Here is a 12,336-nt window from a genome sequence, read left to right as displayed (position 1 = left end):
TTCAGCTGCATTGAACACAGTGTGGTGCACAATATCAAAGCACACATTACTGATCCTTGAGAGTCAACACACCTTAGACATGAAAAAAATACATTTGATATTAATCCACAAGCTGATAATTGCTATTGTGTCAAAGGTCAAAGTTGTGGAGTTAACCTTTTAACCACTTTTCAATGACTTTTGCATAATTCCTTAATTCCCTAATCATACATATTGTGGTCAATTTGCATGGTGTGAATTTAAGCCCTGCTACTGTGGTTACACAATTGCCCAGCATGGTATGAAATTTAGCATTACTGTACTTCTTAACTTAAGACAAATGTATCGTGTTTCTGATCTGATCTGATTGCACTGCAAACATTAGTATTTTACAACTGGAAAAAATGCTAGATTTCATATTTTCCTACACATCAGACTAATCTGACGAGTTTGGTTGCTGGATTCTACAAATATAGATGTGGATCAGGATACACAAGTTAGGCAGTGAGAGCAGTTCATTTGTTCCAAAGACAAAGAAAGAAGTTCTGATACTACCAGACAGGATGTACAAGGTCTAACCAGAACAAAAAAGTTGTATTTTATAGTATAACCCAATACTGAATACGAGTTTTAGTGTCCCATATGCATACCGTCATGTCAAACCCATTTCTCCCTATTTAAGGCCAGCATTGAAGTAATTAACTGTCGGTTTAATCAATGGTAATAATAGGAAAGACTGCCATATTTGATCTTCTAACTTGAAAATTTGACTCATCAGTCAGCAGACACATCAGATATGACGGAGTGTAGTGCAGGATATCCACAGTCAGGAAATGATATTTCAAGCAAAACAAAAAAGGAACAACGCCGATTAATATCTTGTTCTTCTGTGGGTGTTACTGTAATTAATGCTTTATAAGCACAAAGTGTTAATTTAACAGCGCTTGTTAAGCGCGTGAAGAGGCGTGAAGATAATCACTCGGAAAACATTCAGTTATTCACTCTGACCAGATGCAGCAACGCTTCGTACTTATTTATGGAAACCACCAATCAGCAAACACTGATCGAGGAAGGTACAAGAGTCTGGCTTATAATGATCAGTCTGGTTTGGCAGTTGTGTAGGATTATTATGGTAAATACTAATTAAGATCACTTTTAAAAGGTTTATTGCTACCTGTAACCTTGATATGAGGTTAATTATACTTTAGCTCTTAGCTTAAGGTGAGTGCAGAGTAATATTGGAAAACTTATGTTATTTGATTAGTTATTTGAGTTACTTATTTTCCAGTAAAATACATAAAAACCAAGTACTTGTAATAAAGTATTACTGTAGCTATATATATACACACACACACACACACACACACACATATATATATATATATATATATATATATATATATATATATATATATATATACATATTACATTTATAACATTTTGTATGGTTCCTTTTAACTGAGAAAATTAAAACTGGCTTAACTTGCAAACTAGGCCAGACAACGACAGCATACCTTTCTTTTTTTGATAAATGATATTTCTGTTTGTGAAGAAGTAAACTGATTTTTGTTTTTTTTTTAACTGAAACTGCCACAAACACTGCCATGGACAAAAATTTTATTTAGCTGTAAGTGGTGTGCTGCTTTTATTGTGAAAACCTGCTGCCCCCCCACCCCTCCCCAGCTTTAAACGTTTTTTTTTTTTTACTTTAACTTATAAAATATTGTTCGTGCGCTTTTTAAGTGATCCTGTTTCTATCCCGTGTTTTTTTCGGAGTCACTATCCTTTACAGAGCAGCGAGGTGAAGTTTTTTTGGAGGGGGTGGGGGGCGTGAAAAATGTTTTACTGTCTTTGCGTTTCTTGAAAAGCAAGACCGGAAACCATGTTTTTTAAACTGTGGTTTGCTTTACAGGCTCCTCGGTCACAACCAGCACACCAGCTGTGGGGCGAGGATTTCAGTCACAGCGAAGACCCCTGGAAGCTGCAGGAGAGGAGATAGCACGTTCGCCTGGATAAGACCGCGAAAGCAGCCACAAACCTCCCGCTGTATGTGTATTTATCCACCACACCAACTCCAGCAGAGAGCTTTATCGGGAGGGGGGGAGAAAGGGTGGCACCAACGACGGACGGAAGAGGACGCACCACAGCCAGAGCGCACAGTGTTGTGTTTGTTGGACACACACATGCCAGCGAAAACTAGCGCTATCCAGACCTAAGGAATTGCTTGAGATTAGAAGACACCGCTGTTTGGTGGGTGGGTTTTTTTTTAATCCCACCGAGGAGATCCAAGGGTTTTCTGTATTGCTCTGGGGATTTTCTCCTTCTTTGCTCTAAGGGAATGCGAAGGGAGGAAATCCAGCCTCAGCTCCAAATATCTAGAGACTCTTAACTGGGTCTCCTCTCCAAACGCAGGAAATACGGCCTGGGATAAAAGTTTGGGAGCTTTTTGGAAAGTGGAGGAGGCTTGTGGCTGACGACTTGCACACGTTTTCGTCACTTTTTAAAACCGGGAACGTTTTCTGCTTTTGGCGCTTCTGATTTTCTACAGAGGAGGTAGAAGAAAAGCATTAAGATGTTACACGCCGTCGGTGTTGTTATTTGCAACAGTTTTGATCATCACTATTTATAGACCAGCCTGTTCCGACCGAGGGTGTTCCTCATAGCTGTATGTTTTGCCAACTGCGCGCAACAAGTTGCAGACACTCCCAGCAGAGGCAAACCTACGCTAATTTGGGCCAGCGGATGGTAGCCTATTTTCTGCTCTTCTCTGTTCTGATCATGCGTCTTTGAATAGCGCATACCCCCTCCCCGAGCCCCTCTTTGGAAGGCAGAGGGGAAACAAACGGTGGAGATCCGGAGAGGGAGTTCAGGAAAGGACGGGGCTGGATCCGTGGGAATAGGCCTGCCTGTCAGGCCTCTTATGATCTGGGTTTTGGACTGGACAGGACTGCGAAATAACTCGATGTGGAATATTTGCAAGGGCCCGCTGTAAAGATGAAATGGGAATATATAGGAATAAGAAATGCAAATCCTTAGCAGCCTGAGCCATGCAATGACAGTGGATGTAGTGGAAGGTAAAGCCGCATTCATTACAGAGCTCAAACTTTAAAAAAGAAATAAGGGAATTAAACGTTTGCCCTTATTTTAGGCAAACAAGAATTTAAATATTTAGTACTTAAAAACTTACATTCTGTGTAAAGGGAGAATAAAACTCATACATTACTTTTTTGAAAACAGTTTACTTTTTTTGATCCTTTACAATGAGGGAATTTAAAGTGTCCACGTGTTTTTGTTTCAGCACTACTTGTTCATAACACAGACTTTAGGGGGGGGGTTGTTGTGTTTTTTTACACAAGGAGTGTATAGGGATCATTTGTCCCGCATGTTGTGGAGATAAGAAGGGACAGTGTAACTTTTGTAGCCAGACGCCTGTTGACAGTCTAAATCTAGCATCTGCTCACACAATGAAACATTCGCCTTGAATGCTTTCCCCCCTACCAAACAAACAGTGCTATTGTGGAATGAGGGAACTCGTAAGGGGGTTTTTCCCTAACGGCATCTAACTGTAATGTCAGTAGTACCGAAATATTGCGCACACTCAGAGGAGGTCATTTCCAGTCATGTAACGACAGGGCCGACTTGATAAAGGCACAAAAACAGATGCATCACTAAAGGCTCCTTTCCGAGAAGGATGTTCTATTCAGGAGGCAGAAAGAGTGATGACGGTGTTTTTACCGCAGCTGGAGAGAAAGCCGGGCTCATACCCAGAGCCTCTTTGGAGAAGGATACATGTAATGTGAGTACTGACGCAAACCCGGGGTCGGATAATGGACTGCTCAAGAAACTGGAACGGCGCGTCTTATGTGAGTGAGTGTGCGGGCTGCTGCGTGCGTAGCACATACGTCTGTCCCGTGCTCACCATTCATGCAGTGTGATTATTCCAACAAACACCTTTGCTCTCGCTTCCCCTCTGTCTGCCTGTTTGTCACTCCATCACCGCCGCCTCCTCCCTTCTCCGCGTGCCACTTGTGCACACACGGCGCCCACGCACCGCGTCTAATTGCCTGAGCAATCATCGGGAGATATCAACATAAAATATTAATATCTGACACCTCGTCTCCGCGTCACACCAGTCAATATGGCCACTCTACAGCATCATCGGCAGCTTCTTATGCATGACACGGAGGTGGCATGCGACTCCAGCGGGGACGGCGCCGTGACAGTGCGGATTACCAACAGCGCGCCACGCGTGCATCAACATGAGCCCCTGAGGGCTGCCAACAGTGGAGCAGGAGGAGGTGGAAGAGGAGGGGCTGCTGCCCGTGGGGCTGTGAATAAAACGAACCCTAACACCCACAAATGCAGCATCTCCTCCAGCTGCAGCTCGGCAGACTCCAGACCGGCTGTGACCTCCACATCCAGGGTTCACAGGAAGGTACCGCAACTGTTTGAACGCTCTGCAGCTCAGTGCTGGGACCCCAAGTTCGACTCTCCCATCCTGGAGGAGGCATGCCAAGAGAGGTGCTTTCCTCAGACCCAGCGGCAGTTCCGTTATGTGCTGTTCTACCTGGCAGTAGCATCTGTGCTCTGGGGGGTGTACTTTGGGGTCAGAAGTGACTGCTGCAACCCCGTCACCTTCCTAACCCCTACAGCCTTCTTTTTAGTCTTACTAGTGCTCCTTTTTTTGTTTACTTTCACAAAGTCATACACGTTGCTGTACAACCAAACCTCCTTGCTCCTGATAGCATTTACCTTCGCCATCACATTAGCTCCACAGATACAAACCGATGGCTACACTGGGCTGGAGAGGGCCGGTGGTGGGAATGCCTCACATCCCGCACAGGACAGCACACCAGTATGTTCATCCCCTTGTATTTCCCCTGTGGGAACCTTTTCCTTGTGCATGGAGGTGCTGTTGATTTTATATAGTGTCCTCCATGTCCGCCTGTATGCCTCTGTGATGTTGGGGCTGCTGTATTCTATATTATTTGAGGCATTAGGATGGCTGCCGTTCCTTCAAAAGACTTCTGACACTCTCCGTTGGCTGGGACCCGCCAAAGCTCTGCTCCATTTGTGCGCCCATGTAATTGGCATCCACTTGTTCATCATGTCCGACGTGCGTTCTCGCAGCACCTTTCTCAAAGTGGGCCAGGCTATCATGCATGGCAAGGACTTAGAGGTGGAGAAGGCCTTGAAGGAGCGTATGATCCACTCAGTCATGCCGCGACCGGTCGCAGACGAGCTGATGAAGCAGGGTGATGATGAGGGCGGTGGTGAGAACTCTGGAAAGAGATATTCCTCTGGTGCCTGCTCGACCTCAGCAGTTTCAGTGAGTGGCGGTGGGAGCAGTGGAGCTTCTCAATCCCAAAGTGTCGCAAACTCCAAGAATAACCCCCACAACAATCACAAACGCAAAAAGACCTCAATCCCTCGTGGGCAGATAATATTTAGGCCTTTCAACATGAAACGCATGGACCCTGTCAGCATCCTCTTCGCAGACATTGTGGGTTTCACCAAAATGTCTGCCAACAAGTCGGCACCGGCCTTGGTGGGCCTTCTCAATGACCTTTTTGGACGTTTCGACCGGCTCTGTGAGCTAACCTGTTGTGAAAAGATCAGCACTCTGGGTGATTGCTATTACTGCGTAGCAGGCTGCCCTGAGCCCAGACCGGACCATGCCTACTGCTGTGTAGAGATGGGCTTAGGCATGATCCAGGCCATCGAGCAGTTCTGCCAGGAGACACGTGAGACGGTCAGCATGCGTGTTGGAGTCCACACAGGCACCGTCCTGTGTGGGATTCTTGGAATAAAACGCTTTAAATTTGACGTATGGTCAAATGATGTCAATTTGGCTAACTTGATGGAGCAACTGGGTGTGGCAGGAAAGGTTCACCTGTCAGGAGCCACTGCCGGATTCCTGGATGACCGCTACCTGAGAGAAGATGGACGTGTGGCAGAGAGAGCCGGGCCGAGCGTGATGGAGAAACTGAAGGGTAAGTGGACGTTCAGCTCTTATTTCGCTGAGTTCTTTCTTTGCATGACAGTCACACAGAGAGTATCGCTGCCTTTGAATTCTGCTTACACATGGATTATTATTTTAAAAGATACATTAACAAGTTAAAGATTACCAGTAGGTTTATCTTCAAAGTTGTCTGAGCTTGTAACATTCGCACTGAACACTGGACTGGGGTAAAGAGCTAATTAGCTGCTGAACAGCAGGAAGAACGGGCTATCACATTTCAATAAATTCATACAGGTGGAAGCTTGAAAGCAAACGAAACTTGTGCATCTTAGCATTTGGTCATCTCGAATGAGTAGGGTCACTGCATGTCTAGACAGCACTAAAATATGTTATCTGACCAGTTATTCCTGTTGAAACAGTCTACCAGCAGTGGGAGATCAAGCTTCAAGACTAAGAGATTAGAGCACCAGGAAGAGAGACAAGTTTTGGTTTCTATCAGCTGGATGTCATTCAAGTAGTAGTCAGTTAATATGTTGTCTCTGCACGTGGGGTTTTTGACTAAACCACTGCAATGCATTTAAACTCTTATACAGCATCCAGTGCATATTTTTAATGTCATGTTGTTGCTCAAGGACATATATCACCCTCTCCATCAATACCCTAATTATGACAGTAATGGTTTTGTGGGGATAAAAGTGCTATTTGGGAGCACAAGTCTGCAGACAGAGTCTTGTGTCATTGTGATTAGAACCTTTTAATCTCCCCAAACAATAAATGGATTTGAAGTCCTCACTACAGGCAGGAAACTTGCATAATATTGATATGAATGGATGCTTGTGGCACAAGGGTAACAGGATAAGTATTGGCATATACAGCAGAGATGGCTTAGATTTGTGAGCGTGACTGATACACAAAGTTTATGTTTGATCAAGCAGTTCCCATGAAGTCAAACAAGGTCATTTGTGTGGCTGCACAAATCTGGCGCTCTTTATTTAAACCCAGTTTCTAACCATCTGTTTTGTGCTCCTCAAAGTAAATAACCTCCATAGGTGGCTTTTGTTTTGTTAGCGCTCTCAGTCAGTGCTGTGTTTGCTGCATATTTCTGACTGTGTTTGGGATTTGTTGTCACGGTCGGGCAGCAGGAGCTGGAGATAGCGGTTGATAATAGCGGGACTGGCTGGCTTTACTGTTCTGAGGCAGGTATTCTGCTGGATTCCTCTGGATTAAGCAGGTGTTCATCGTATTGTGCCCGCCATTTGTAGGAAAAGGGGGTGATAGGTTGGAAAGACTAGACAGACAGCAGAGAAAGGGTTAAAAGTATGGGACGAAATTGAAGCTTTATGCAACCTGTTCAGCATTTACAGGGTTTGGAGTCCATGAGTAAATGATTCATAAAGTTTGCTGAGGAAAAAAAAATGTATAGGAATTCTTTTTGGTGTCCTCGGCGATTTAGGAATCTCAGCAATTCATATAGTTGTGTGTTCTTAGGAGTGGGCTTAGCGGGATTAAAGAGCAGGATATTTTATTTAGTCCAATTAGTTGCAATAGATTGCTTAGTCATTTATCATGTGAAAAATAAACATTGATTGTCTCTGCTGGTGGGGGTTTGATTAAGTTAGGACTCTTAAGACAAAACATGACAGACTTCTTTCATAATTTTTGATAATTAAAAAATGATATATTGTGATAATATGACACATAACCACCGGACATATCTTTTCCTATAGACACACACAGTGTGTGTCTCAATAGTCTGCCGAAAGCGGCATCAGTGGAACTAATCTATCCAGCAGGGAATTCCTTGTGGGCCGTCTAATCTTGGGTCGCTTGTGAAAAGAGACTGTCTGTTCTATTGTCAGGCCTTATGTCAGAGTGTATTCACACTTGGCTCTAAATGGTGCCATCACTCTCTATTTCTAGACTGGCGAACAGTGACAAAATGAGATATTGACAAGCAGCTTTTGTTGAGGGAGAGAAAAGTGGAGAATGGCATCTAGTTTCCTTCTGAAACAGAAACCCACAGTTTCCTTCCTTCAGGGACAGAGATGAGAATAACAGTTTGCTTCTGTTGCATAGAGAAAGAGGTGGGTTTTTTTGTTTTTGTTTTTTAAAAGAGCAAAAAATGAGAGCCTAGATCCAGACTGGATTTTTACAGATAGTGCTGATATGGATAAACTGACAGAAATTGCATTTGCACTCAATCAGTATGTAATTTTAAAAAGGGAAATGCCTTAATTAACTTCCCAGGTATGTATTTTACAAACAGCTTAATGAATCATCTGCTCAGCTGTGATGCATACTCTGCTACATGTGCTGCCGACAGTGCCAGGCGTATTGCATTTGGAACTGCTCAGATTATAGCAATTTTCACGGTTTTCCGGTACATCCAGTTCAGGATCATTTCCACAGTTATCCTTTCTCATGAGTAGCACAGTGCAGGAAGAAGTACGTTTAAGATGCAGTCACATTAATGCAAACAATCCATGTGGTTTAGGGGGGGGGGAAGGGAGCTGCCTGGAGTGTGCAGGAAACACACGCTAGCAGTAAATGTAACAAAACTTCACACCTTCGCACATCTTCTGCACTTTTAAATCACTTAAACTTGAGAGCTGGCGAGATGAAGACCGGCTAATCAGACAACATTTGACATTTCTGTTCTCATCTGCATTTTCAGAGCTGCAGTGCATGTACGATTGCAGAGCAGTGATACTATTTGTAAATTACCCACCAGCATCTTTTTCTCCATTTTGTTCTGTGCATCGATGCACATCGACGTGTTTGTGTTTCGGAGAATCTCAATGTAGAAACTTTTATTGAGAATATTGTGTGAATATTAGATTGGAGAAATAGGCAGGTAATGAGAAAGGTAAGAATCAGTGGGCTAACCAACTTTTGTAGCTTTTCACAGTGTTAGTTTGCTCACCTTAAACGAGAGATTTGTAAGGCTGCCAGAATATTGTGCTTTTTAAGACGTCTTTGACTCTGAAGATAAACTGTTGCAACTGCTGTAGCCAAATGTTCCCATTTGGACATTTTTCTCAATTTATTGTGTGGTTATGGCCTCTCTGAGGAAGTTAACTCATCTTCATTCTGTCACTGTCACTGTCTCCAAGCTAGCTTTTTCTGATATACTGCTTATTGACTTACTGTGAAATGCTAACTGAGCTGTCCCATTTCTCAATGTTCCCTTTGTTATCCATACGCCTCAATTTCAAACACACAACCCTAGTCAGTTATTGGGTTTGAAAATAGGTTACAGAGTAGTTATTAATCCCCGGTACCTTTAATCTCAGACAGTTGCGAAACTGAGATTTTATGAGTCACGGTGTCCGTTCTCCTTGTCTGACACCATCACTGTTAGCGCGAGTGATTAATTCTGTGTGTTTCTTCAGTGTTCTCTGTCTGTAAGCTGCGTTTCCCCCTCCTCTTCACCCCATGTCGGGGTCTTCTTCCCTTTCATGTACCACATCTCTCCCTCTGCTTTCCCTCATCCTCACTGTGTAACACATTCATTGCCTCAGTCTCCCACCTGTCACCCAGGCCTGTACATGTGGTCCTGTTGTGTAACAGTGCTTTAGTGCTGTCTGCTGTCTGTCTTTAGTCACAGCTTTGCTATAGATCCCTCGCTAGGCTGAACGAGCCGGCTCCGGTGTCATGCTTTCATTCATTCTCTCTCACTGAAACACCACTTGCCATTCTCTCCTTTACAAATACACAGCCTGTATCAGAAATGCAGTTTGTGCAATGGATGACGCAGCTGCAAATCACATGTCATCTCAGTGCACCATGAGGAGTCTGTTTTCTTTACAACTTGCCTTACTTGACCCAAGAAGTCATACTTTTTTTAACTATGTGGTAGTTATAGCAGCGCTTCTTAAATTACCAGTAATAAAGTTAAAGCGCTTTCACGTCCTGCTTCCTGCGTCCTGCTTCCTGCGTCCTGCACTTTGGGTCCAAATCCTCCCTTCAGCTCAGTGGTACATGACAATTTCCATTTACCTTTGCTCATTTGATGCATATCTATTCACACCCACAACTGAACAGCTCCAAATCTACAGCAACTTTTTATTCAAGCCCATTAGGCCTTTGTGTGTTTTGCTGTATTTTCTTCCTGTGTGTGTGTTTTTTCTGCGTGACCCTTTTGATGTTATTGTTCGTGCTGTCAGATTTTACACGCAGATTTTATTTCCAGCGAGATGATTTTTGCATCCTCAATTTTCCTGCTTCGCCTCGTATTTAAATCCTGCTTGTGTCACTGATTGCTCTGCTCAAATGCTTGTGTCGCCTCCGTCCTCTTTAATCCAGGCCCGCCATATCTCTTTCAGCTTCAAGCACACAAACACACTCAGATTTCACTGCAGGTGGTGAGGGAAGCACATTTCTGTCGCGTATTCGTGTTTAGCTGGTTTCTACATCCCTGCTTTATCTCCTGCGCTAATGCGTATTTGGTCTTCCCTCGCTGAACGTCTGTCTCAATTTTTGTACTTTACAGTGCAATATAGCAGCCTGTTATACGTCTGCTAGACTCAAGGTATCGGCCTTGAACTGTTCTCATTGTATCATGGCGTAGCACTAGCGCCTTTTCAGTTTCGATATGCGTCTAAACGTGCTGCCCGTGTGTATACATATTTGTGTGCTTGCACGTGTATACATGCAAGCTGCATGCATTTGGCTTTTTTCACACACACTCACACACATATTTACAAACTGGTCCATCCTACTCTTGCATGGAGTTTCAGTGGAAAGTCCATGCCCTCAGGCTGATTAGTCTTTGCTAAATCAAACATGTCACCTAAATATGCAGTTGCAAACAGCAGATCCTTAGCCGTACCAGGCCAGCCCTAATGTGTCACGGGGCTGGCCGTTTGCATTCTATTCTCTATATTTGGCGTCACCCACTGTTTTCTGGAGGTAAAGGTGGCTGGCTCATTTTCAGCATTTCTATTAATCTCAGATCTTACACGCTAGCAAAATCATTTTACTGTGAAAGCCACCATTCACGTTCCTCCTATCTGTCTCAACACGATCGGGGTATTCATGGGTCAAGTGACAAAAGAAGTAACAAATCTCATGCCAATACATTCAAAAACTGCCCAGACAGTGACTTTAACACTATGTCAAAACAAGCTTTCCTTGGCTCATTAATTACATGTAATGTGTATGAACTCCATTTTAGCTGCTTCAGTTTAAAACCTTGGCGTTTTCAAGTTTTACTGGAACACTTGAACAGTGATTTAATTAGTTAGAGTTTTGCCAGTATGAAGAAGTATATTCTGGATTTGCTGATCGTTTAGCTGATCAGTAAAATAACACACAGAAAACCCCAACAACAACCAGCCACCGAAAAAAACCCAAAAAACCCCTGAACAACATCTTAAATACCACTGAGCATTTATCAGGCACGCACATGTATTGATGAAATGTCTGGTGTGGTAGATAATGAACCATTAAAAACTGCTTTATAAATTGACAGTATGATAAAAGGATCATGGATGAAACCAGTCTTTGCACAAAGGAACCACGACAGCTGCACAGGCCAAAGAGTATTTTATGCTTTCGCTCTGTAGCTGCAGTTTCTCAGCTGTTAGTCCTAGTTTGTTTTGTTTTTTTTAACAAAACATGTCAGGAGGAGATGATCAGTAACACAGAGACAGAAACACACAGCAGTGCGTTTGCTGCCGCGTTATAATTTGCTCTGCTCTTCAGATCTTCTCCCTTCACTGGGAGCTTCACCACCGCGCTAGCTAGTCAAACAAAACGTGGGCTTGTGCTTCCGCGTGTGTGTGTTTTACAGTAAAGATAAGAAATGGCTGATCAAAGTCTTTGTGTCTTATGTACACAGACAGGCTTTTACTGTACGCATCAGTTTATCACTCACAGGTGAACTCAGATATCTGGGGTGGCTTTAAACATTTAAAACGCTTTTTTCTAACAGTAAACTCTGTGTGTTTGTTCATCTCTTTCTTTTAGAAAATCTTTGGTTTTTTGTCTCATTTCATCTGCTTTTGCAAATCTCTCTCGTGGTATTGTCACATGCATCACCTCGAATCTGATCTGTTTGTTTGGAGGAATGCGTTCACTGTAAGGCTCAAAGGTCACTTGAAATCACTTCTCTAGGTGGTCTTCCAAGCGGCTCGGTCTTTCGGTATCCGCTGCGTATGATAAAGGTGATAAGTACAAAAGTACAGTAGCATTAGAGCTGAAAACAGAGGAAAAACTAGGTATATATATATATTTTAATAAACGTTTGGGCATATGATTGGGCTTTTATAACCACTTTTACTACTTAATGTTCTTACTCTAGGTGTGACAGACATTGCAGGCAATTAAAGAGGACCAGGGCTTATGCTTATCACTCACTAATCCTATAAGTCCCATAAACCACAGTATGAAAC

General features: G+C 43.2%; 1 protein-coding gene across 2 annotated transcripts in view; it reads left to right on the top strand.

Moving 5' to 3' along the window:
• Positions 1-1,873: 1,873 nt before the first annotated feature.
• The window catches only part of LOC100710254 (adenylate cyclase 9), a 42,802-nt gene continuing 32,339 nt past the window's right edge, over positions 1,874-12,336 (top strand). For both annotated transcript variants that reach the window (XM_005454805.4, XM_005454804.4), the window contains exon 1: positions 1,874-5,972. In XM_005454805.4, the coding sequence (XP_005454862.1) occupies positions 4,118-5,972 (1,855 nt within the window). In that variant the 5' untranslated portion in view covers positions 1,874-4,117. The remainder of the gene's footprint in view (positions 5,973-12,336) is intronic.

Source organism: Oreochromis niloticus, linkage group LG6, assembly GCF_001858045.2.
Source record: "Oreochromis niloticus isolate F11D_XX linkage group LG6, O_niloticus_UMD_NMBU, whole genome shotgun sequence".
Classification (NCBI taxonomy): Eukaryota; Metazoa; Chordata; class Actinopteri; order Cichliformes; family Cichlidae; genus Oreochromis; species Oreochromis niloticus.
The sequence above is the reverse complement of the archived record's forward strand: the minus strand, read 5'-3'. Positions and strand labels throughout refer to the sequence as shown.